Genomic DNA, 25,470 nt, shown 5'->3' on the forward strand with positions numbered 1-25,470 from the left:
CAATGGGTTCATTAATGTGGGCCGAGGCATCGCAGGAAGCCCATCATTATCTACCATCTTTGAGACTTTTGACTTCCTGCCTACGGCTACGTAGAAGAACTGTTAGTCATTGATAGTTGCGTCAAAATTTGGTGTTGAAATAGTATGTAATGTATCACTTGTTCTCTCGATCTAGGACCAACTTCGTTATCATATGTGCTTTTATATGTCATATTAATTAGGTGCTTAATTGCACTGAAGAAATACATCAAATTTTGACAAGGAAAACATGCCAACAGTACGAACACATAGCAGTTGTTAAATTTAAAAAACTTAAGTAGCTACTGCCCCAACCCCAATACATGCATATGAAACATGGGTTGTAGTGGGTTAGCCCTAAGTTGGTGGTTGTATCATTTTAGAGGCCGTCTTCATATACGTACTACATGGGTTGTCAAACAGCCCAGTCACAGGCAGGCCCAAAAACCTGGTCTTAGGAGGTCTGCCCATTAGGCCAGGTTGGCTGTAAATCCCATCCACCAAGTAGTTTAGCAAGCTGTAAGCCTGCCTGTAACTGATTCATTTTGAACATGTAGAAGTAGAATGGATTCGGATGTATATATATGTGGTATACCCATAACCCATTTCTTTTCCAGCATGGGCATCAGTCATAACATATACAACAATGCAATGCTCATCAGTTGACATGGAATAACACTATTATACAGCTTTATAAATTAAACTAGAAAAGAATACAATTCAATCTGCCACTTTTTTGGTAGATTCATCATTCATCTCTGTACACCAGCTTCCAGCTTTTCGCTACCAATGAATGAACTACCGAAGCACAAGTAGCCGCCAGAGTGACCCTTCTCTTGCTGCTATGATGCCATATATTGCATCTAACCCGCACCTACACCATGCACATAACACCTCAAGTGAGTTTATTACAGGACATAATTTACCCTGAAATAACCAGAATAAGGTGGCCAGAATAGCATCCAATGCTTCAAAGCAAAGCCCTTAAGACACAGAGGACTTCTCCAAGCACGTGGTTAGCCCTCTTCACAGAAAAAGGGACTGAATAATGTGGGTCTCATAAAGATCTAAAAGATAGATGTTTCCTAATTCGAATTTGATCACAAATAAAATCTAATGTACTTTCCCAAGCGAAATAAAAAACCAGCACAAATATTTTTAGGACTTACCACCTGGATAATAGATTCACTAATTTAATTTTCCAGTCAAATAAAAAAGAACAGCCTAAAAGATAAACCAATTTGGTTTCAGAAATAAATCAAAAGGGCAGCCCTTAACGCTTCAGAGGCTTGCAACATAGACAAGGGTTCCTAAATAAAATAGGACAAGTACTTGTCCCACGAAGTCATTAGCTAATATATCTAAGCAAATCTCTCAGAAAAGAGGATTTCTCCTTCAAACTAGCTTTTCTGCCTAGAAATAATGGTATATAAATTTTAGCTTAGATTAAAAAGTTAACTCGTGTCTATCAATGAATCAAATCTAATTCAACTCGAATAAAGGACCCAACAGAAAGGATTTCAATACGTTAGATTGGATTGGATACCTATGCCCAGATACCTATACAAATTACAAGGGTGTCATATCATATTGGACACTTCAATTTTTAGCATAAATTTTGTATCCAATACTGCATCCATCCATGTCTTTGTCGTATCTGAGTAACATAGGTGTATCCCATTCTTCCAGATAAAAATTGGTTGTTATTTACAAATATAACCTAATTTAGCCTCCTAACATAAAATAAAAACAGCCTAAATTTATCACATGTATAGTGGGTCCCAAACAAAACACAGGTATAGTTCCCTACGCTCAGAGACAGGGTAGTCATCAACAAGTTTATATGATGAGATGATAGAGGAAAGTGCCTTCTTTGAGGTCAATCAAATAGAGGAAATGCCAACTCCAAAGAAGCTTCACCTAGGACCATTATCCAGTGCTGATCCTAGATATCTGAGGTCTTGGGAAGGGTGGACTGGATACAGAGTAACAAATCCAACCTCAAACATTTTATTGCACAAATTGACCACTCTGAGATTCAAATTCATTCTCCCACACTAGTCAGCCAGAGATCAAGAGATGGCCCCTTGGGGAAAGTTCACCTATCACTTAATTTCAGCTTTCTTTTGGCATCCACTAAGTATATCCATATTCAAATTTCTTGTTTCTTCTAAACGGTTCTTGTATAGACTTGTGCCACACTTTGCCTCTATGAATATTCTTGAGTGCTTCAAAGTCCAAAATATAACCAGCTCGATCAATTGCCTATGAATATCAGAAAATAGCTAAGTTTCAGGGAGGATTGCTTTGTCTTTATTTTACCAATTAGTTGCAAACGGAACACACACAAAAAGGCCATTACCCAATGCTGTTCCTGACTGTCCAGGGTCTTGGGAGGGGTGGATTGGATACAAGTCCAACCTCCAATTTCTGAACAAGGTGACTATCCTCAGACTCAAACACATTCTCAAACTTGACAGTCCAATATTTTAGCATTAGACCAAGCAATCCCCCCCCCCTACACACATAGACACTCTAATTTGTAAGAAAAAAGGTCCTGATTTAGAAAGACAGAATCCCTGTTTATTTTCAAGGGCTTTGCAAAAAAAAAGGCTGCATTTTAATTCCCAAATAATATTTTGGAATAAAAAAAATTGTAACAGAAAAATACTTATTTGTAAAAGTACTATTTTTCAATTTTTCTAATGTTTGATTGCAACTTTGAAACAAACTGGGAAAGTGGTGTCATAAGAGAAGTAGAGAACAATTAGATTTTAGGCCAGCATGAGGAGAGAGATTTCTAAAAAGTCAAACGCTTCATTGAAGCAAGTGATTTTAGGAGATAGTTATAAGGTAGGGTGCTTAAAAATACAAACTACAATCTAATCAAAACACCAAGTAAAATGCCTTTGGGAAAAGGTGCAAGTTATTTTACCCCGTTCCTTATCTAGTTTTGAACAATATTTTGCTTCTCTTAGTATTTTTGTGGAATTAAAACACTAAAAAAATAATATTTTCTAAAATAAATGTTTTGTAACATATTATGCATACCAATGAGAGTCAGGTTTAATAGAATATATCTAAAATTCTAAATGATCTAATCCATCAGGAGGTACTGCTTTTGCACACAGATTGGGAACTATGTTGCAATAAGAGTATATTTCTCTCAGCAAAGCTAGACACTACTAGCAAGTTTCCCAAATAAAGACAGGATCTCATTCCAGTAAGTCCAAACTTTGAATTCATCAGTTTCTTTTTAATGCTATTCACCCTGGATGGGTATAATCTTGTATGAATGCACGAGCAAGGTTTTGCTATTGTATGGATTATGGAGCTCTCAAATTTAGGAAACATTCTCAGTTGGTTTCTTTCAAGTTCTTTACTAACATACACACAAAAGATTGCTAATATTGGACATATATCTCCAACTTCAATATTATCTCCCTTACATTGGCATAGAAGAAAGAGAAATTACCTAGCCCACTTGCATTCCAGCAGCACCCAAAAACTTTTGAGCTTTCAAGTTTTGCTCCAATTTCTTTTGCTCCTTTAATTTCACCCTATGATCTGATAGCCACATTCAGGACCCTATGATTATACCTGAATTTGGTGCTTCTATATTCCTTTTCCTATCTTGAGCATTTCAACGCACCAAAGTTCATGGCTTTCTGTAAAATGCTTGCAAATCTATTTAAGAGACACTAGATTAAATAGATAGTCCTTTTCTAATCAGTTCATCCCTCTTGAGAGATGACAGAAATTTGAGATACCAATCAAGAAAAATGATACAGGTTAGAGATTGAAAGATGTATTAAGTTTGCAATTTATTCTAATTATAAGTGGCCTGAAAATTTGATATTGTAGCATCATTGCAGATTCAGATTTTAGGGTAACACCACTACTTGAAACCTTGATGAGTTGGACTAACATAACCTTTTCATTGTCTTTGTTAGGGTGTGGTGGTGCATAATCACATAGAGATGAAAAATAAAAACCATAAAGAGCATATATAAAACAGAAATTCTACCTGCTCATTCAAGAAATGGCATGTTGACATCATCCTGCATCCCAATCCAAAGAGTTAAACAAGAATGTCTTGCCGGTATCATCAAATGTTGATATTGGGAAGAGGCATTTTCCAGTAGTTCCATGAGTTGAAGTCTTCCTGGAGTTCATAGATAAGTCAATTCACAAAATTTTCAACCAAAGCTGAAATGACCAATCAAAACTTAGGAATTAAATTGTTTTCTCTTCCTTTTTTTTGGGAGGAAGATGGTGATCTTGATTCAATTCTGACCAAAGATATAAAAGATGGTATCAAGAAGGGGTGAACCAAAATTTAGAATACAGTTTTTCATTTTGCAATTTGATTTTTTTTTTCCTTTACAGGGGGATGCATGGTATTCTAGATTCAACCCAGAACCAAGTTAGGCAGTGTAAATGGAAAGTGTTCATTCTCCTGGAGTTAGAAGACTACTCAGTTTATAAAACTTCCAATCAAGCCTCAATGGGCCAACCAAAATCTGGAATTCATGTCTTTCTTTGATAGGCAGCAATAAAAGGTAGCATCATGAAGGGTTCCTTGTCCTTGACTGAATTGGAATAAGATCAGGATGAAAAATAATTTATGTTTGCAAACTGAACCTGCTCAGATGAGGACATGGCGGGAAACATGCCATTAACAAGTGCATGAAGGGATGTGTAGGATTTTGTGTCAACCGAACGGTTCACAGCAACCTCGCCCTGTAAAAACCATCAACAAGTAAGTTGGCTATGACACAGGGTTGGTTTTTACTACCCCCATTCGGTAGAACTTGGACTCTGAGATTACCTTAGGGTTTATGATGAAGATTTTCCCTTTGGGAATTCCAACTTTAAGGTAGCTAATCTCATCGGTGTCTCTGTTGCCAAAACCAGCATAGAATGGGTTGCAATCATGAGGAAATAATGCCCTGATATCCTGGAAAATTGAAGAACGGGACACATTAAAGAGACCAGTTTTCCCGAAAGATGTAGCAACCATCATTCTTTTTACAGAACAGTGTATGATTAACCTTCATGAACAATACTCATGGTTATTATCACACTAAGACAAGAGAGATGGTAAAACATTCAATATACTATTTACATTTTAGGGAAAAATTGTAACACAAACTTATGAAGAGAATTAATAATTATACTGTTAAATCAAATGGGCAAAATTGTCCTTAAGAAGTCAGATAGGAATTAATTGATAGATCATGATTATTGTCTAGGTAATTAGATCACTTAAAAATACAAGCTAGTACATATGCATGCACACAACACTAAAAATGTTATGTTTGTGCCTTGGAATTCATTATTGCAACCCGTTTCATGACCCACTCTGAATTAAGTTGAGAAAAAACCCGAAGGCAAAATTTCATGGTGGTTTGTGGTGGAAGCACAGGCTAGGCCCAAGCCCATAGCCCACCACTAACCACCACTGAGGGTACTATGGGTCCAAGACAAATACAAAGAGTCATGTAGTTTGGGGGTTTTTCTCTTGTATATATCTTTATGGCTTGAAAGACAAGTCAAGAGGTTTTGGGCGTTGTGGGGTTTGGGGTTTCTGTGAAAGAGGTTGTGCACAGATGTGATTCAAAACTAATAAAATCAGTAGAATATTTCAGAATAAGGTAAAAGAAATCAGAGAAGAAGAAGGAGACAGCAAGGAGGAGGAAGATTGGAGAAGAAAGGAGAAAGAAAGGAGGAGTTTGAATGTCTCCTTTTTCCCCTACTCTTGTCTTTTATAAAACATACTTAAGTTATATAAATTACAAGGATTCCCTTAAGTAGGCGTACACATCGGCACTAAACTTAGAAAAACATAAAAAGAACTAAAGGGCCAATAAGAAAACATAACGTGAAAGAACTAATAAGAAATGTTAGAATGTTAGAGTGATGTTCGACTGATAATAGTTCTTATTAGCCCTGTTTAACTTATCTTGTAACTGGGCCTGTGTTAATGGGCCTAATCCTATTTAATGATTTAAGTCATCTGGGTGTCCCATCACTAATCAGGGGCATCCCAGTAATTTCTTGTACCTTGTACTACATTCATCTATAAATAAAAGACTGGTCAACTAGCTAGTACAGTTCGACATTCTCTTCATTTCAGTGGTTCTCTTCTCTTCTTTGCTACTTCGAGTATAGCTCCTCAGATTACATGGTATCAGAGCATTAGCTCCTTCCTGGTTTCAGCAGGCGCATTCTCTTCTCTTGCTGTCTTTTCATCTTCTCTCTTCCTTTTCTGGGTTACTGCAGTAAAGACCTAGGAGTGTAAGAGAGTAAAGCAAGTTCAAACCTAGGGTTTCTCTTGGTTGTAGAACTCAAGGGAAGTAAGACCCAGAAGTAGATGTCTTTTCATCTTCTCTCTTCCTTTTCTGGGTTGCTGCAGTAAAGACCTAGGAGTGTAAGAGAGTAAAGCAAGTTCAAACCTAGGGTTTCTCTTGGTTGTAGAACTCAAGGGAAGTAAGACCCAGAAGTAGATGTCCTACTAGTTTTTTTTTCAGCAAGTAGTAGCTATTGAGCTACTAAAAGGAGAGGCATGACAAGCAGATTGAGGAGGGCAGAGCCTTTAAGTTTCTAGCGGGCCTTGACCCTGTATATGAAGGTATAAGGTCACAGATTCTAGGGAGAGATGAATTATCTGAGCTTCACCATGTCTACTACCTGGTGAGGAATGAAGAAGTAAGGAGAAAGGAGATGCAAGTTGACTCCCAGACACAGTCAACAGAACTACTTGGAAAACATTTAGCCTTAGTCTCCACTAAGGGGAATAGATTTTCAGACAAGAAGTCCCTCAAGTGTATCCATTGTGGTGGTGAGAAACACACAAAGGAGAAATGTTGGGTCTTGTACCCTCATCTGAAGCCAACTGCTCTGAGAAAGGACAAAAGGCAACATAAGGGCCACACAGCAAGTGGGAATCTTGCCACCAACAACAGTAGTGACAACTCACAGAGTACTCAGATAGTGTCCTCTTCCACCGCAAGGCAGGCTGCCGACTCCTCTGGACCAAGTACTTCGGGCTTTACAGCTAGTGAGGTAGAGGTTCTCAGTCGGGCATTAGCCCGTCTAAAGAACGATTCTTTAGCTTCCACCTCTCTTGCCAAAACAAGTACAGCCTCTGCATTTAGTGCAACTAGTTCCATTAATTCTACCTCTTGGGTGATTGATTCCGGAGCCACTGACCATATGACACATATGTCCTCCTTATTCTCTACATATCATTTGTTGTCTGGCCAGGATAAGATGAGAGTAGCTGATGGGTCCCTCTCCACCATCTCTGGAAAGGGGTGGTTGACCTAAGCAAGGATCTCTCTCTTAAATCAGTCCTACATGTTCCTAGTCTTACCTCAAATTTGTTGTCTGTTTCAAAGCTTACAAAAAATTTGAACTGCAGTATAACTTTCTTTCCTTCTCATTGTGTCTTCCAAGATAGATTAACGAGAAGAACAATTGGGAGTGGTCATGAGTATGGGGGCCTTTACTATTTTGACGAGGATGTCAGCTCAGCCTTGCAAGCTTCTGCTACTACTAGTCTGGAAAGTGTGGAGTCAATAGCTAGGCTGCACTTGTAGCATGCTAGGTTAGGTCATTTGTCTTTTTCTTCTTTAGCAATGTTGTTTCCCGAACTATGTAAAGGCATTCCGAGTCAGAGTTTAATTTATGATGTGTGTCAAATGTCAAAACAATGTAGATCAATGCATCCAATTTCTAGTAATGAAATTCAAGCCCCTTTTGATTTGGTTCATTTTGATGTTTGGGGTCCTTCACCCATTGTTTCCATTGATGGCTTCCGTTACTTTATCAGTTTTATTGACCATTGTGAATAAACCTAGTTGTTTCTAGGTCAAAGTAGAGAAGAAGAAGGAAGAAAGAAAAGAGAAAGAAGAAGAAGGAGAGGAGAAAAGTTTTCGGCCATACTAGAAGAGAGGATGTACTAAAGTACCTCTCCTAGCCGACCCACTTAACTTTTATTCATGAAAAACTTGAGTTACAAGAAAGACAATTTTATCCCTCATAAAAGATGGGACACATAACTTAAACTCAGATACAATAGACATTTCACTTTCAATAAGATACACCAGAATGACCAAAATACCCCTGACTCGAGCATTCTAACACTCCCCCTCAAGCTGGAGAGTATATATCATATAGTCCCAGCTTGTTACAAATGTAATCTATTCTTCCCCGAGACAATCCTTTTGTGAAGATATCTACCCACTGATTTCCTGAGCTCACATGAGATGTAGTTATTACCCCACTTATCACTTTCTCTCTCACAAAGTGACAATCCACCTCATTATGCTTAGTTCTTTCATGGAAGACAGGATTGGATGAGATGTGAACAGCAGCTTGGTTATCACAGTATAGTTTCATGGGTTTGTCAATTGAGAAACCCATCTCCTGTAGTAGGCTCTTCAGCCATACTAGTTCACATGTGGTATGGGCCATAGCCCTGTACTTTGCTTCCGCACTACTTCTTGCCACCACTGTTTGCTTCTTGCTCTTCCAAGTTACAAGATTGCCACCCAGGAAGGTACAATACCCTGTGGTTGACCTCCTGTCTGATATAGAGCCAGCCCAATCAGCATCTGTGTACCCTACTATCTCAAGAGGTCCTCCTTTTTGGTATAACAAACCACGACCTGGAGCACCCTTTAGGTACCTAACAATTCTCAGAACAGCTTCCCAGTGAGGAACCCGGGGATGTTGCATAAACTGACTCACCACACTCACAGCAAACGATATATCTGGTCGGGTAATGGTCAGGTAGTTCAACTTTCCCACCAACCTTCTGTATCTTCCAGGATCATCAAACTTTTCACCTGCATCCACACTTAACTTGGCATTGAGTTTCATAGGAGTCTCTGCTGGTTTAGCACCTAACAACCCTGTTTCTTCAAGTAGATCAAGAACATATTTCCTCTGACATAGGTTGATCCCCTGTTTTGACCTCGCAACTTCTATTCCTAAGAAATAATTTAGCTTCCCCAGATCTTTCGTATTGAAGTGGTCCTGTAAGAATTTTTTCAGCCTGTCAATTTCGTTGTTGTCACTTCCAGTTATGACAATATCATCCACATACACGACTAGCAAGATGTTTCCATCTTCCGAGTTATAGCTAAACACGGAATGATCAACCTGACACTGTTTCATCCCAAAGGCCTTCACCACTTCACTGAACCTGCCGAACCATGCACGAGGAGATTGTTTCAGTCCATAGATTGCCTTTTTGAGCCTGCACACCTTACCAACCTCCCCTTGAGCAACAAACCCTGGTGGTTGCTCCATATACACCTCCTCAACAAGATCACCATGTAGAAAGGCATTTTTTATGTCAAGTTGTAGGAGAGGCCAATCATACATAGTAGCCAATGAGATCAACACCCGAACTAAACCAATTTTAGCCACAGGAGAGAATGTCTCCAATATAGTCCACACCATATAACTGAGAATAGCCCTTGGCCACTAACCGTGCCTTCAATCGTTCCACACTGCCATTAGGAAGATGCTTCACTGTATAGACCCATTTACACCCAACATTGTGCTTACCAGGAGGAAGGGTGGTGAGTTCCCACGTATGATTATGTTGTAGAGCAGAGAATTCTTCTTCCATGGCTTACCGCCACCCTGGAGAGACAAGGGCTTCCTGTACAGTCTTGGGAATGGGAGCCGATGAGAGTAATGATATAAACTTGCAATGGGAAGCAGAAAGGTGAGCAATGGAAACATAGTCTGAAATGGGATGAGAAATACAAGTACGTTTACCTTTCTGCAAAGCAATAGGGAGATGAAGATCTGATGGAGAAGGGGCAGTAGCAGGATCTGTCGTCAGGTGCTAAAGTGAAGGAGGAGCCGAAGCACTTCTGTGAGTATACACTTGAGTAATTGGCGGCCTCTCTGTAGTAACCGGCATATGATGTGCATCTGCAGTAGAAGTGGGAACTACGGGAAGGGGGTCCACAACTAGAACAAGAAGAGGAACCACAAAGGGAGAAGAAAAGACCCCGGCATTGGAGAAAAAAGGAACTGACTCAAAGAAGGTGACATCAGGGCACACAAACAATTTATGAAACTTAACACTTGTACTCTTTCTGAGTCCTTGAGTAGCCAAGAAAAATACACTTTGTAGCCCGAGCATCTAGCTTGTCTACTCCAGGCCCCAAGTGCTGAACAAAACAAACACAACCAAAGACTCTTCGGGTGAGAGGAAAGGGAGACAAAGTGGGGAACAACACGGAGAAAGGGGATTGACTTCCAAGGATTGACATGGGCATCCGATTTATCAAAAAACAGGATGTAAGAACAGCATCACTCCAAAAATGCTTTGGGACATGCATATTGATCATCAAGGACCGAGCAGTTTCAAGAAGATGTCTATTTTTCTGTTCAGCTACACCGTTTTGTTATGGGGTGTAGGCACAAGAAGTTTGATGAATTATTTCATGATGTTCTAGGTATTGCTAAAATGATGAGGAGATGTATTCTTTGGCATTACCGGAGCGAAGTATTTTCATATGAACACCAAACTGAGTGTGTATTTCAGTATGAAATTTCTGAAGAATAGAGAACAATTCACTATGGTCTTTCATAAGATAGATCTATGTCATCCTTGAAAAGTCATCAACAAAGATTACAAAATACTTAAACCCATTGTATGACACCACTTTAACTGGACCCCATACATCAAAATGAACTAAAACAAAAGGACTTGAGACATGACTATCAGTTCTTGGACTAAATGAGACTCGATGATGTTTTTCCAACTGACATGACTCACAATCTAATGATGAAAGATGACTCAAGGAAGGAACTAGCAGCTTCAAAGCCTTGAGAGAGGGATGACCAAGTCTGCAATGCCATTGGAGAGGAGTAAGAGACGACTGAAAAGCCACTGAAGGGTCACCACCATCAAGGTAATACAAACCACTGGCTTCATGCCCAACACCAATCTTCGTCCCCATCTTAAGATCCTGAAACACACAAGAAGAAGGATAGAAGGTTACAGAACAATTAAGGGACTTAGTTAATCTACTAACATACATAAGGTTAAAAGGGAACTTAGGAACATATAAAACAGATGCTAAAGACAATGAGGAGAGATCAACATCACCAATACCACAAATAGGAGATGTAGAACCATTAGCAAGTGTAACTGTCTGAGATGTGGAGGTGCGAGAAAGGGAAGAAAATACATCAAGAGTCCCAGACATATGGTCCGAGGCGCCAGAATCAATGATCTAGGGTGAAGCTTTGAAAGCTAAACAAGTCATACCTGAATGGGCAAGTGCAGTTGTGTTCTGCTGAGTCGTTTGAAGGAACTGCTCATATATTTCCCGTGGTACACTCACCATTTCTTGCCCGGAAGCACAAGTGGGTGTGGAGGGGGTTGGTGCAGTTTGCTGGCTTTCAGTAATTGTGCTACTACTCTTAGATGTAACATGGTTAGTCCAAGTGTTGGGTGGACCACGCAAATCATAGCAGAAATTAACTGTGCCCCTCTAAGCCACAATGTGTACATTTTCTCTGAGCATTACCCCTTCCTTTTCCACGGCCTCCGGTCCGACCACTGGCCCGGTTAAACATGTGCCCACCACGATTGCTTGGAGGGCCACTGCTACCACCACCACTTCTACTTCCACGACTACTCCCTTTAGTCACTACCAAACCAGATCTATCAGAGAAGGAAGAATGTTCCACTGGCTCAATGGATGTCCTCTTAAGACGGGCAAAAACTTCTTCAAGTGAGGGGAGAGCTGATCCCCCCAATATCTGTGCTCTGACAGGCTCATACTCAGCCTTCAAGCCCACAAGAAACCTAGTCACATCAAGTTGTTCATGTTGTTGTTGTTGAATATGGACATCTGATGTGAGAGGGTGATACACATTTAGCTCATTGCTGATGTTTCTCAAACTTGCATAATACTCTTCTAAGCTTTGACTTCCTTGCTTCAAATTGAAGTACTCTTGGTATAACTGATATACCCTAGTTGTATTGTCTTGTCCAAAGTACAACTTTTTAGCATGATCCCAGATCTCTTTGGCTGTATCTAGGAACATGAAGTTCACACTAATCTTTGGTTCCATGTTGTTCCAAAGCCATGTCATTATCTGTGCATCATCTTATTCCCAATCACTGAACCCAGGAGAATCAGAGGAAGGTTTCTCCTCCCTCACATGTTTTACTTTCCTCTTGGCCTTCAAGAACACTTCCACAGATTTTGGCCATGGTACATAGTTCTCACCATTCAACTTGATGGATGTCATTTGAACACTTAGATAATCTGAGGAGAGCATGATGCCTGTTTTGTTGTCATTCCCAACTACAGTTGAAGCCATCTCAATTATGTCTCCTCTGAATATACACCACAATCTCACACTTGTCACAAGACTTATCTCACTTACAATACCACCAACCCACTTTCTTCAACTGCACATTACACACAGTGCTAAGTTTGGGAATATGAAGGACAGAGGATAAAACAAGTGAATCAGAGGCTTTAATATTCCCCTTGCCAGATATGGGAGCAAGAGACCCATCGGCAAGAGAAATCTTCTCTCTACCCGAGAGGAGCTGGTATGAGCAAAAGAGGTTGGGTAGGCTAGTCATATGGTCTGATGCACTAGAATCTATGATCCAAGGAATTCTACAACTACCTAAGACTGTAGCATGATTTGCAGAAGCACGAATACTTGAATGGGCAAAAGCTGATGTAGAGGGGGTGCCTGAGGAGGAAGATACAACAGTAAACTCCAAGTGATTTATCAATTTCCCATATTTCTCAAATTCTGCCTTCACTGTTGCCAACTGTTCCACAGCAAATTTTTCTTCACATTCAAGCACTGAGGCAACATTTGCCTTCTTGGGTCTTCCAGACTAACCACCCTTCTTAGAGTTGTTGTTGTTCCGGAACCTCTCTGGAAGAAGATCTGGATGAAGCTTCCAACAAGAATCCTTAGTATGTTTCGACTTCTTGCAGTATTCACATATCACTTCCTTTTTCTCATTTAGCCCCTTTGGTTTTATTCTAGCATGTGCAAAATGTTCTAGAGGAGGTGGGGTCTGTAGTTGTACATGTCGCCTGCACTCTTCACTGCACACCATAGAGTATGCCTGTACAAGTGACACATCATCCTTGGCCAAGATATTATGCCTTGTAATATCAAATTCAGGATTGACTCCTCTAAGGAACTCAAACACCCTGTTTCTTTCCACAAATTTCCTGAAAATTTTGGCATCTTTGGTGCTTTCCCATGCAAATGTTTCCATAACATCCAACTCCTGCCATAGTGACTTCAACATCGAATAATAGGTAGCCACACTCTTCTCCCCCTGTCTTAAATTCTTCACATCACTCTTTAGTTTGTAGGCCCTTGCAACATTTAATTTCTGAGAATGTGTCTCTGTCACACTATCCCAAATCTCCTTGGCTAAAGCCATCCATAGATAGTGTTGACTTATATGGGGTTGCATAGAATTTACCAACCACCCAATAACTGTGTAGTTATCCTACATCCATTTCTCATATGTAGGGTCAGACTCATTCAGTATCACTTACTACCCGTTAGAAACCCTAGTTTACCTCTACTACAGACATGGATCTTAATGGATTGTGCCCACACAAGGTAATTTGTTCCGTCAAGTTTAATTGTAGTCACTCCTATAAAAAAGGAATCTGTGGGACCAACCCCGACACCGGAATCTACTTCACCTCACTTCCAGATTGCTCCATTAATCAAATGAAAATAAAAAAACATTGTTTTTAACCTTTATAGACCTAAGGTCAGCCAAGCACTCAAAATCCCCAAAACTAGGGTTTCACCATACCTGGCCTCCGGGGAGAAAGAAAGAAGAGGTATCCGCTCAAACCAGAGCTATCCAAACGACTTCCAACTGCAGCCACCCACTTTTGGAGATAAAAAGGAATCCTCCAAGCCTTGAGCGCCACACCCAAACAGCCTCTTCAACCCGTAACTGGAAATTCTCTGGTCGGCTAGGGTTTTGGGAATAAAATTGCAGTCCCACTTTCTTAGCAACCTTCGACCAGATTCCAACTCTCCAAATCCTCTACCAACTAGGCAAACAAGATTTCTGAATAATCAACAATTTATCTCTCCATACACCTTTCAATTAGAAAAAAAGATGTATTGGAAAAAAAAGGGAATGGGAAGAGAGACCTGCTTTGATACCAAGATGTGATTCAAAACTAATAAAATCAGTAGAATATTTCAGAATAAAGTAAAAGAAATCAGAGAAGAAGAAGGAGACAGCAAGAAGGAGGAAGATTGGAGAAGAAAGGAGTTCAAATGTCTCCTCCTTCCCCTACTCTTATCTTTTATAAAACATACTTAAGTTACATAAATTACAAGGAGGCCCTTAAGTAGGCGTCCACATCAGCACTAAACTTAGAAAAACATAAAAACAACTAAAGGCCCAATAAGAAAACATAACATGAAAGAATTAATAAGAAAGACACTAATGGGCTAGGGCCCATTCGGCCCAATCTCTCTACATGCACAATTCTGTAATCTCCAATTGTTTGTTTCTATAGTGGATTTCTGCTCCTCCTTCACCCAATGTTAGCCTATAAGCTAAACCACATAAATTTGTGTGTGCTCTATTTCTTTCTTCTCTTTACTTTTTTTTTTTTACTTCATTTTCTTATGCCACCCGAATTTGTTTTTCTGGGTTTTATTGCAACAAAAAATGCACTCGAAACTTGAAAAGTTTAGCACTCTCGTGCTTTAATGGAGGAACTTGCCCAAGATATCAACAAGAAAACAAAGGGGAAAATATTATTCTAAAACTTGACATGATGAAAGCATATGATAGACTTGAATGGTGCTTTGTATTTAGTGTCTTGGCTAAGTTTGGCTTTAGTAGTGGCTGGATTGCTTTGATTAAGAAGGTCATGTGTAATTGTTGGTTCTCTATAAGTATAAATGGGAATGTGCATCGCTACTTTCACTCTATTAGGGGTCTTCAACACGGAAATCCTCTTTCACCTTCTCTTTATTATGTTTGAGAAAGTGCTTAGTCGGGGGGCCTACTAAATTTTTCTCAAACCATAAGGACTTGGTTTATAGGGTCCCGAGAGGATGTCCCACCACAGCCTGTTTGTGGATGATGCCATCATCATCACCACTGGTTCCAAGGCTGCTCTCTCTAAGCTGATGCAGTTTCTTCATCACTATGAGGAAACATCAGGTCATAAAATCAATTTGAGAAAAAGTAGGTTGTACACTTATAAGACTACACCTCGGGCCATGGTTGCAAGAGGGGGAGGTTCCCTTGCAAATATCTTGGTCTACCCATTTGCAAAGGAAAGTCAAAGAAAGAGCACTTTGCTAAAATGGTGGATGGATTTAGTGCCGAAATTGATTCATGGAAAGGGAAGCTATTATTTTTGAGAGAAAGTAAAGTAAACATCGTGTTAAAGTATGCTGTAAACACAAAATACAAGTGTTATTATTCATAAAAAAAAAACACAAAATACAAGTGTCAACAGATCAGCCATGTACAGCCAGGAACTAATACATCAGAATTCACAAAAAAGGTCCCCAAAAAGGGAAAAAACAGAAAAACAAGCTTCAAAAATACGGATCAGCTTATCTGATTAGCCAAAAAGAGTGCTATTTTCAAAATACTGATCGTGAGGAATTCTTCTAAAGAGATCTATGGCTGAAAGCCAGGAATGGATTGAAGCCATGATCTGATGCACCACCTTGTCCAGATCCCAGCTTTCTTTCTCAAAAATTCTTCTATTTCTCTCCTTCCACAGTCCCCAACAAATGGCATGGGAGATCATACAATGGCTACAAGTACTTTGTAATTTTTGTTGATGATTATTCAAGGATGGCATGGCTTTATCTCATGAAAGATAAAAGTGAATTGTTCTCTATTTTCCGAAAGTTTCATGCTGAAATTCGTACCCAATTTGGTGTTCATATTAAAATTCTTCGCTCAGACAATACAAAAGAATACACCTTAACACCATTTCAGCAATACTTAGAGAACCATGGGGCAATTCACCGAACTTCTTGTTCTTATACCCCACAACAGAATGGCATGGCTGAACGAAAGAACCAACACTTACTTGAAACTGCTCGATCTATTATGTTTGATATGAATGTTCCAAAGTGTTTTTGGAGTGATGTTGTCCTTACATCATGTTTTCTCATCAATCGGATGCCCATGTCTATCATTGAAAGTCAGTCTCCTTTCTCAGTCATGTTCCCTACTCTTTCTCCATTCCCTCTTACTCCCAAAGTCTTTGGTTGTGTTTGTTTTTGTTCAGAGTTTAGGGCCTGGACTGGACAAGTTAGAATTAGATGCACATGCTACAAAATGCATCTTTCTTGGATACTCTAGAACCCAAAAATGGTATGTGTTACAACCCTAGCTCTCATCAATCCTTTGTGTGTTCATATGTCACTTTCTTTGAGTCTATTCCATTCTTTTCTAGCTCTAATGTTCCTCCCCTTCCACTTCCAGTTGATGACCCCCTTCCTACAATTCTTGTTGTGTCTTTAGCCGTCATCTTCTCTGGTGCAGGTTAATACTGAAAGGCCACCAATCACACAAGTGTATACTCACAAAAGAGCACTGGCCCCTCCTCCGATTTAGCCCTCGTCAATGGATCTTGCAATTGTACCTCCTTTTGACCTTGATATTCCTATTGCAATTGTACCTCCATTATATTTCTGTTGCTCACCTTTCTACTTCCCATCGAAAGTTTATCTTTGTTGTCATTTGTTTCCATTCCTAAGAATGTCCAAGAAGCCATTACCTCTCTAGGGTAGTGGAAAGCAATGGAAGAGGAATTGTCTACACTAGTTTTGGGGATTTTGAGTTAGAGAGTGAGAGGTTCAAGCTAAACCTCCCTCTAACACTCTAAAACATTTTATTAAGTTAATCTTTGAATTATTACAGAGAGGCCCTTGGGTGGGCAAGAAATTACAAAAACAGAGCATATAAGAGTACGGGCCCAGAATAAGGCCCATTACAGAGGAAAACATAAACATAACATAGAACAACAGCTTATGGGCCATTCGGCCCATCTCCTCTACACTCCCCCTCAAGCTGAGCATAGATGTTAATCATGCCCAACTTGCCAGTGTCATGTTGAAGCCTTGCCTTGGAAATACCCTTGGCAAGGAAATCTGCCAATTGTCCTTCAGAAGTAATGAACGGAAACACACTTCACCGGAAGAGACTCTTTCTCGAATAAAGTGTCTATCAACCTCAATATGTTTGGTTCTATCATGTTGTACTATGTTGTGAACAATGTTGTTGGCAGCCTGATTATCACAGTACAACATCATGGGTTTGTCATGATCAACCCAAGTTCTTCCATTAAGGACCTTAGCCACAACAATTTATAGACTCCATGTGCCATGGCTCTATACTCTGCTTCTGCGGAGGATCGGGCCACAACTGATTGTTTCTTACTCCTCCAAGAAACAACATTACCAGCCACTAGACTGCAATACCCTGAAATAGATCTTCTATCATCAATATTTCCAGCCCAATTAGCACCAGTATGGGCTTCAAGTTTCAGATAACCATGCTTGGTAAATAGGATTCCTTTTCCTGGAGAGCCTTTCAGATATCACAAAATTCGTTCTACTGCTGCCATATGAGTATCTCAAGGAGCATGCATGAACTGGCTAATACAACTGACAGCATACGCAATATCTGGCCAAGTCATGTACAGGTACAGGAGCTTCCCAAGAAGTCTCTGAAAAACCCCTTTGTCTTCCAACAATGTTCCATCCGAAGCTGAAAGTTTATGACTCATATCAATGGAAGTTGTAGCTGGTCTAGCACCCATTTTTATAGTTTCAGACAGCAAATAAAGGACATATTTCCTCTAGGAAATAAGAATCCCATCCTTGGATCTAGCAACTTCTACGCCAAGGAAGTATCTCAACTCCCCCAAATCCTTAATCTCAAATTTTGTACGGAGGAAAGACTTCAGGGCCCAAATGCCTAAGGCATCATCACCAGTCACTATAATGTCATCAACATACACAATGAGATACACTGCTAGAGATCCATTTTTCTTCACAAAAAGAGTATGATCTGACTGTGTCTGAACATAACCGAATTTAAAAAGTGTAGCTCTAAATTTCTCAAACCAGGCTCTAGGAGATTGTTTGAGGCGATAAAGTGATTTCTTCAATTTGCATACCTTTCCTTGCATATCTTTCCCATACATTCCTGGAGGGAGACACATGTAGACCTCTTCATTTAAGTCACCATTCAGAAATGCATTCTTTACATCCAACTGATAAAGAGGCCAATCAAAGTGAGCTGCCAGAGATAAGAGAACCCTCACAGATATCATCTTGGCAACAGGGGCAAAGGTCTCCAGGTAGTCAATCCCATATGTCTGTGTGTAGCCTTCTGCAACAAGTTTGGCCTTGTACCTCTCAATAGTCCATCAGCCCTGTATTTAATGGTAAAAACCCACTTGCACCCAACCGGATCCTTCCCTTCAAGCAAACCCACCACCTCCCAAGTATCATTTTTGTATAGAGCATCCATTTCAGACTTCATGGCATCTCTCCATTCTGGAATCCCAAGAGCTTCTAACACAGACCTAGGAATGGGGTTAGAAGCAACTGAAGAGAGGTAGGCAAAGTATGAAGGAGAAAGTAGATCATGATCGAGGTGTTTGGACATGCAGCATGCAGTGCACTTCCGCTTTCCTTTCCTAACAGCAATAGAGACATCAAGATCTGGGAAAGATGGTTCCAAAAAGATTGAAGCAGTACCTGTTATCTCATCTGTGATTGGGAATATATGAGCCTCATTTGTTGTAAGGGAAACAACTTGCTCATCCTTGGATCTCTGCCTTTGATACACTTTGGGATTATGGGTAGGACGATGAGGTAAAGAAATAGGGGCACTAGGGCAAGAGGAATGAAGTGGCTGATCCTCTGATTCATTTGGTGAGGATACAGGCTTGTCAAGTGACTCAACTGGGACAGGAAGAGGAAGAGCAAATACTTGTGGCAGACTCTCCCCCTGTTGACAATGTCCTTCCTGAGATGAACTATAAAAAGGAAAAAGCTCATCAAAGGTAACATCCATAGAGACATGTCGAATGCCAGTCTTTGGATCAAAACAACAATAACCCTTTTGTGTGGGGGAGTAACCAAGGAATATGCATTTGTGAGCTTTTGTTTCAAACTTATGTCTTTGGGCACTTGGAATGTGAACATAACAGGTACAACCAAACACACGAAGAGGAATCGGGAAGAGATCCTTGTCTGGATGAAGAAGACTGAAGGGGGATTTAAACCCTAAACCCCTGAATGGCATACGGTTTATGAGATAGGTAGCAGTAAGTACAGCATCACCCCAAAATCTTGTGGGAACATGTGAGGCAAACAAAAGACTCCTTGCAGCTTCAACAATATGTCTATTTTTTCTTTCAGCAACTCCATTTTGTTCAAGGGTTCTAACACAGGAGCTTTGATTAATAACCCCCATGTCAGAGAGATACAAGGATAAACTCTTCTCAAAATACTCTTTTGCATTGTCATATCTGAAAACCTTAATTATGGTATCAAATTGAGTTAAAACAAGCTCATGAAATTGCCTCACAAGTCTTGGGACTTCATCATGGAATTTCATTAGGTATATCCAAGTGAATCTAGAAAAAGCATCAATAAACAAGATGGAATATCTGTAGCCCTCCATAGAAGATAAATGATAAGGCCTCCAAACATCAGAATGCACAATATGAAAAGGAAAATAAGACCTTTTATTGCTCACAGGGTAATTGTTTCTACAATGCTTTGACAACTAACATGACTCACAATTGAGACTAGACACACTGACTCCCTTAAACAATTCGGGAAGTAAATGACTTAAAGCAGAAAAACGTAAATGACCCAACCGACAATGACTCAACATAATTCGACTAACAGACTCTGAAGAAGTAGAACTAAAGGCAGCATTCTTGGGATGATCAAAGCATTGGCCAAGAGTGTCGAGCAAGTATATTCCATTCGTTTCATGGCCACTCCCAATCACCTTCCGAGACTCCAGGTCCTGAAACACATAGTGAGAAGGGAAAAATGTTACACAACAATTCAATGACTTGGTCAAGCCACTTACAGATAATAAATTAGTATTTAATTTAGGTACATGAAGAGTGGAAGATAAGAGTAAGGAGTCCGTAGCCTTGACAATTCCCTTGCCAGAAATAGAAGCAAGAAAACCATCAGCTGAGGTGATTTTGTCACGACCAAGCAAACCATACGAAACAAACAGAGTGAAAATGTTGGTCATGTGATCAAAAGCACCTGAGTCTATAATCCAAAGAGTCTTAGGATTACTTGAGGTGGATGCATGGTTAGCAGAAGCTCTTATACTTGAGTGAACAAATGCGGTGGTGACTGAATTTCCAGAAGGGTTGGATGATGAAGTTACACCTTCAAGATGGCTGATCATCTTTCCAAACTTCTCATACTCAGCTTTCATGGCTGCCAACTGTGCACAGGCAGACTCAACTTCTGTATCTGTACCCATAGCTGCATTTGCACTCCCTGTCTTTCTACTATCATTTTTCTTCTGGAACCGAATAGGGACAAGACTGGGATGCAATTTCCAACACTTGTCCTTGGTGTGTTTCGGCTTCTTGCAATATTCATAGACTACCTCCTTCTTTCCTGTGCCACTGGGAGCCCCTATAACCCCTTTGGGTTTAACCCCCATATTTGCAAAATGATCGTTGATGCCAACTCCTTGAACCTGTACTTGTCTTCTACTCTCTCACTGTTGACCAAAGCATATGCTTGCGACAATAAAACACTTTCCTTTGGCAAAATGTTCTGCTTTGTGATATCATATTCAGGATTCAGCTCAGTTAGGAACTCAAAGACCCTGTTCCTTTCAACTAATTTCTTGTATGTTTCAGCATCATTGGGGGTATCTCATGTTACAGCTTCTATCAGATCAATCTCTTGCCATAAAGATTTCAGGGTTGAGAAGTATGTCGCAAGGGATTTCTCCCTCTGTCTTAGATTCTTCACATCACTCCTCAGTTTATAGGCTTTGGCAACATTCAATTTCTGGGAGTAGGTTTCTGCAACACTATCCCAGATTTCCTTAGCCGAGTTCATCCAAAGATAGTATTGACTAATCTGTGGTTGCATTGAATTCACAAGCCACCCAATGACTGTGTAGTTCTCTTGCATTCATCTCTCATAAGATGGATCATCCTCTGGGAGAGCTTTCTTGCTCCCAGAAATAAACCCCCATTTTCCTCTGCTACAAATATGGATTTTCATTCATTGTGACCATGCCAAGTAGTTTGTCCCATCAAGTTTAACTGTAGTTGCAGCCAACATAAAATCGGTTGGGGTTCCCAAAGTCTGTCCATATTCAGCAGCACTCTTGCACTCTTGCTTTCAAGGTCTGAGAAATCCATCATGAAAAGGTTTCAATTAGGGTTTTAATAAGTTTCTCAAAGTGCAGGGATTCTTGATGAACTTGGTTTGAGCTGAATCGGCAATACCACAACTCACAAAATCAGTTTAGTATTGACAACCGTGACAGCCAAGCTCGGTGGCAGCTCTTTCTAGAAGAAGAAATACTATTTCAACCTTCAAGGGGCAACCAGCAGACCTCCAAACACAAAGTATTCCAGGTCCCCAACAACCATTGTCCTGAAGAGAATAAATAATAGTCCACAGTCCTTAGGAGGCCATTTAACAAACACTCTGTGTGCAATAGTTAACACCCTACTGATAACTAGTATAAACCACTTCAATAGTATTTCATATAGGTCCAAGAAAAGGTTGGGCTGAATTCGAGACTAATACCACTAAGTCCAAACCAGTTTCAGCAACTTGACAGTCCAACAACAGCCGAACTGCTCCCCAAAATAACCCAGAAATCTCTGAGTTGAATCAGTCCAACAATAGCCAAACAGTAGGGCAGAATGGAGAGGGGTTTCGAGTACTTTAACAGCCCTCCCAAACAAAGAAAATAACCCAGCAATAACTGCAGTAACTTACAGTATGTGAATCTTTGATTTGAGCTTCAAATCAGGCTGAACACCTTTCTCTCTGATTCTTCCTGGTCACCGAACTATTCTCCAAGTGGGTAGAGACTTGGGCACCCTCCAATGACCCCCAAGAACCAGGCGAATAACTTTAAACTTCCAGCCCTAGAACATCCTCATGCAGTCGACTAGACTAGAACCACATGAGGGTCACGCCAAGCTCTGGCCTGCTCTGATACCAAGTTGAAAACAGCCCTCTTGAAGTATAGAAATGCTTGAGATTAGATGCAAAACCAGAAAACAAACAAGAGAAGATTAAGAAGATGAGAGAGAGAGAGAATTGGCAGCAATGAGAGTTAGAGAGTGAGAGGTTCGAACTAAACCTCCCTCTAACACTCTAAAACATTTTATTAAGTTAATCTTTGAATTATTACAGAGAGGCCCTTGGGTGGGCAAGAAATTACAAAAATAGAGTATATAAGAGTATGGGCCCAGAACAAGGCCCATTACAGAGGAAAACATAAACATAACATAGAATGATAGCCTATGGGCCATTTGGCCCATCTCCTCTACAGCCAGCAACTTGGGAGAAGTGAGGGGATACAAATCTCTTCCAAACTAGAAAGAATATCTATGGTCTTGGGAAGCCATGCTGGACTATATAGCCTTCCTTGGGGAGTGCTTTGTTTGTGAGTGTCATGGAGATAATTGATGGAATCTCTCCCTTTGCTCTTTGATGAGAGATATACACATAGAGATGCAGATACCATTTTTATTTATTGTTCCAAGGATGATTTTGTTTGTTTGCATTAGACCTTAGTGTTGTGTCAATGTGTTTATAACGTTTCATTACAAAATTAAATGTACTTTATAAAACAAAAGAGTCAGTGTGTTTTTCAATGTGTCAAAGTGTTCAATAAGCTTTATAGGATCATTTTATTTCTTTTGCATTTGTCAAATATAAATTTATAAGTAAACTCATTAACCAACAAAAAATAGAAATAAAGATTCCCACAACATCAAGACCAAAAAATGTGATTCCTCAACTAACACCTTAAACCTTAAATAAGTGCTCAAAATAGCAGCTAATAATTTAGGTTTGAGAATCACATATATTGCACACATTGTATTTAGTAGCAGGGTACTTACCTCTAGGCATGTGATTTTGAATTCATGAGGAGCCCTTCTGATTACTGTGAAAAGAATATAGGATAAGAGATTTCTTTTAGACTATGTATTTGAGGTACAAAAGTGATCAATACAATTGTAATTACAATAGGTCTAATCCAGCTTCAATAAGACAATAACCAATGCCACCATAATTGAAATTTGGTAATAGGAAGATATCCTAATTGAAATTTGAATAAAATTGAGTTGGAAGGAGAAAATTTTATATTATTCTTGTTGATACTAGGACTACTAAGAGAAAATGACTGATCAATTAGATGGCATAACCAATGCCACCATAATACCTGTTGGACAAAAGAAAATATTCATGTTGTAATGGAACTCAGCCCATTGTTGTTGCCAGCTCATTTACAGATAATAAACAAATATGCCATTTCATCAAGCCTTTGGCCCACCCAAGGTGCACCATCTCCGAGTAAAAGTCCTTTGGTTAAGGAACATATCAGATGGACTTATCTATTTTGTTTCAGGATTTGGAGATATGGCAATCTTAATCATACAGATGTTGGTGACGGGTTGTTTCTTCTTTTATTTTTGTATTTCCTTTCTTGGGTGACCAATGACCACCTTTCTTGTACTCTTCTTTTTCTCTAATAAATTTTACTTTTATCTTCAGAAAAATCATACAGATGCTGGATCACATGATCTTGTACAAAATAAATGGTCGTGATTATTTGATCAGGATATTTTTTTATTATTTTATTTGATCAGGACATTGTGCATAATCAAGAAAACTAGACTAGAAATCAAAAAGTTGTCTGTTTTAATAAGACATAAATCAGAATACTAAGATTTACATGCAAAAAAAGTGCAGTTATGTGGTATGCAGGCTGGAGAAACTAGTGAAAAATGAAATGGAGCATGTCCACGGAACCAAACATTTGATATAGCAGCATAATCAATCATCTCCATCATCCAAATTCCATTAAACAGGTACTTTGGGCTAAATCCCATCCTTTCTGACAAGGCTGCATGGGGTCATTATTTGCTTCATTTACCAACTCAAGGTCATTTTGTTGAAATTTTATGCCTGGAAAATCACGTTAACAGGATTTGACCTGGATTTTGTAACTGAACGTATTCATGTTCTGTGCCATGGCTATGAGCCCAGCACTTCCTCTTGGGCTTAGAAACTCAAATAAAGAAATGGATGTAGATTTTATATTTTCGCCCTGCAAGACTAGAGGAAATGCAGTGACTGCACAGAACCTGCACAGATGTTTCTAATCAATAAAATGCATGTCGCAAACATGGGTCTTGCCTGCCATGTGGCATGAATGATTGACAAAATTTCATAAGTTGCAGTGAGCAATCTCTCTTTCTTCACTAGTCAATATTTGTTGGTGATTTTTATTTGCTTTTATCTAATTATAATTGCCACAATATATCCTAAGTTGTCATTTATGAGACTGAAACACGCTCCTCACAGTATATGTAAGGCAGTTCAAGTAAAAGGTCTTTTGTTTAAGATTAGTTTATCCACTGGCTAAAGGTTTCCATGTTGGCTGTCAACCTGACACAAAAGTCTGAGTTGACTTCAGTTTGGTGCATCCTTTGACCAACAAAAAAGTATGCATGAATTTTGACATCAGGTTAACCAAAGAGATAAATACATCAATTATAATAATAATAAATGCAGATGCACCACTAGCCTTCTCGATATAGGGAAGGAAAAAGTCCATCAGGGGAAATGACAACAGGTCCATTTGGTAGTGCCTTCCCATCCTACAAGATGCAAGGAAGATGGTATTGGTTAGAAAAAAATATAATACACTACCTTAAAAAAAGAAAAAAAAAACAGCACCAAAAATCATGTAAATTCCCGCTGATAAAAAAATCATGTAAAATTCTTATTATGAATATTAAATTTTCATATTTTACTTGCTATACATCACCTGCTTAAGATTGAAAAGGAACTGCCTTGTGAGATATGCCTGAGAAATTGAACGTGCACTTAGGAAAAGTAACTGATACCCATTTTCCTGCAATGCACAAGAACATCACTGCCATGAAAAATACCAAGTGTGCTGTTGCCAAACTAATTAGTTTGACATCCCAAGAATATTTTAACTCGAAAACTCTCCAAAAAAAGGAAGGGTTCTGATTATAGAAGAATTAGGATAATAAGATTCAACAAATTTCTAGCCTAACAGACCTCCTGGGTAGGAAATACAGGTTTCATCAAGGTCCCACTTTTTATCAAGGTGTGTTG

The 25,470-nt window shown here is 39.5% G+C and overlaps 2 protein-coding genes across 4 annotated transcripts in view; both read right to left on the reverse strand.

Moving 5' to 3' along the window:
- Positions 1–572: 572 nt before the first annotated feature.
- The window catches only part of LOC148850375 (phosphatidate phosphatase PAH2-like), a 30,506-nt gene continuing 5,608 nt past the window's right edge, over positions 573–25,470 (reverse strand). The window contains exons 5-11 of one of the 2 annotated variants that reach the window (XM_088946603.1): positions 25,154–25,240; positions 24,911–24,983; positions 23,220–23,263; positions 4,850–4,978; positions 4,663–4,761; positions 4,046–4,183; positions 573–892 (exon numbers count right to left, since the gene is read on the reverse strand). In XM_088946603.1, the coding sequence (XP_088802729.1) occupies positions 4,127–4,183; positions 4,663–4,761; positions 4,850–4,978; positions 23,220–23,263; positions 24,911–24,983; positions 25,154–25,240 (489 nt within the window). In that variant the 3' untranslated portion in view covers positions 573–892; positions 4,046–4,126. Of the gene's footprint in view, positions 893–4,045; positions 4,184–4,662; positions 4,762–4,849; positions 4,979–7,944; positions 11,022–23,219; positions 23,264–24,910; positions 24,984–25,153; positions 25,241–25,470 lie in introns of those variants that run through there. The other variant, XM_088946602.1, reaches the window with a different exon arrangement.
- LOC148850376 (uncharacterized) lies at positions 18,955–23,206 on the reverse strand. Of its 2 annotated transcripts, none has more exons than XM_088946605.1 (3): positions 22,084–23,206; positions 20,497–21,732; positions 18,955–20,113 (listed from the first exon to the last, which is right to left on the reverse strand). In XM_088946605.1, the coding sequence occupies exons 2-3, from the start codon at positions 20,777–20,779 to the stop codon at positions 20,076–20,078; spliced, it is 321 nt and encodes a 106-aa protein (XP_088802731.1). In that variant the 5' UTR covers positions 20,780–21,732; positions 22,084–23,206; the 3' UTR covers positions 18,955–20,075. The 2 variants fall into 2 exon arrangements, with proteins under 2 accessions (XP_088802731.1, XP_088802730.1); XM_088946604.1 differs by having other exon boundaries at positions 20,368–21,732.

Source organism: Nelumbo lutea, chromosome 5 (assembly GCF_056320005.1).
Source record: "Nelumbo lutea isolate HS-2025 chromosome 5, American lotus-T2T, whole genome shotgun sequence".
In the NCBI taxonomy this organism is placed as follows: domain Eukaryota; kingdom Viridiplantae; phylum Streptophyta; class Magnoliopsida; order Proteales; family Nelumbonaceae; genus Nelumbo; species Nelumbo lutea.

Coding starts and splice junctions, on each gene's coding strand:
- LOC148850376 (XM_088946604.1), bottom strand. CDS start 20,779: ATGGGGGTTAAACCCAAAGGGGTTATAGGGGCTCCCAGTGGCACAGGA. Junction 20,114..20,367: donor TCTTTGGATTATAGACTCAG/GTGCTTTTGATC, acceptor TATGTGTTTCAG/GACCTGGAGTCTCGGAAGGT.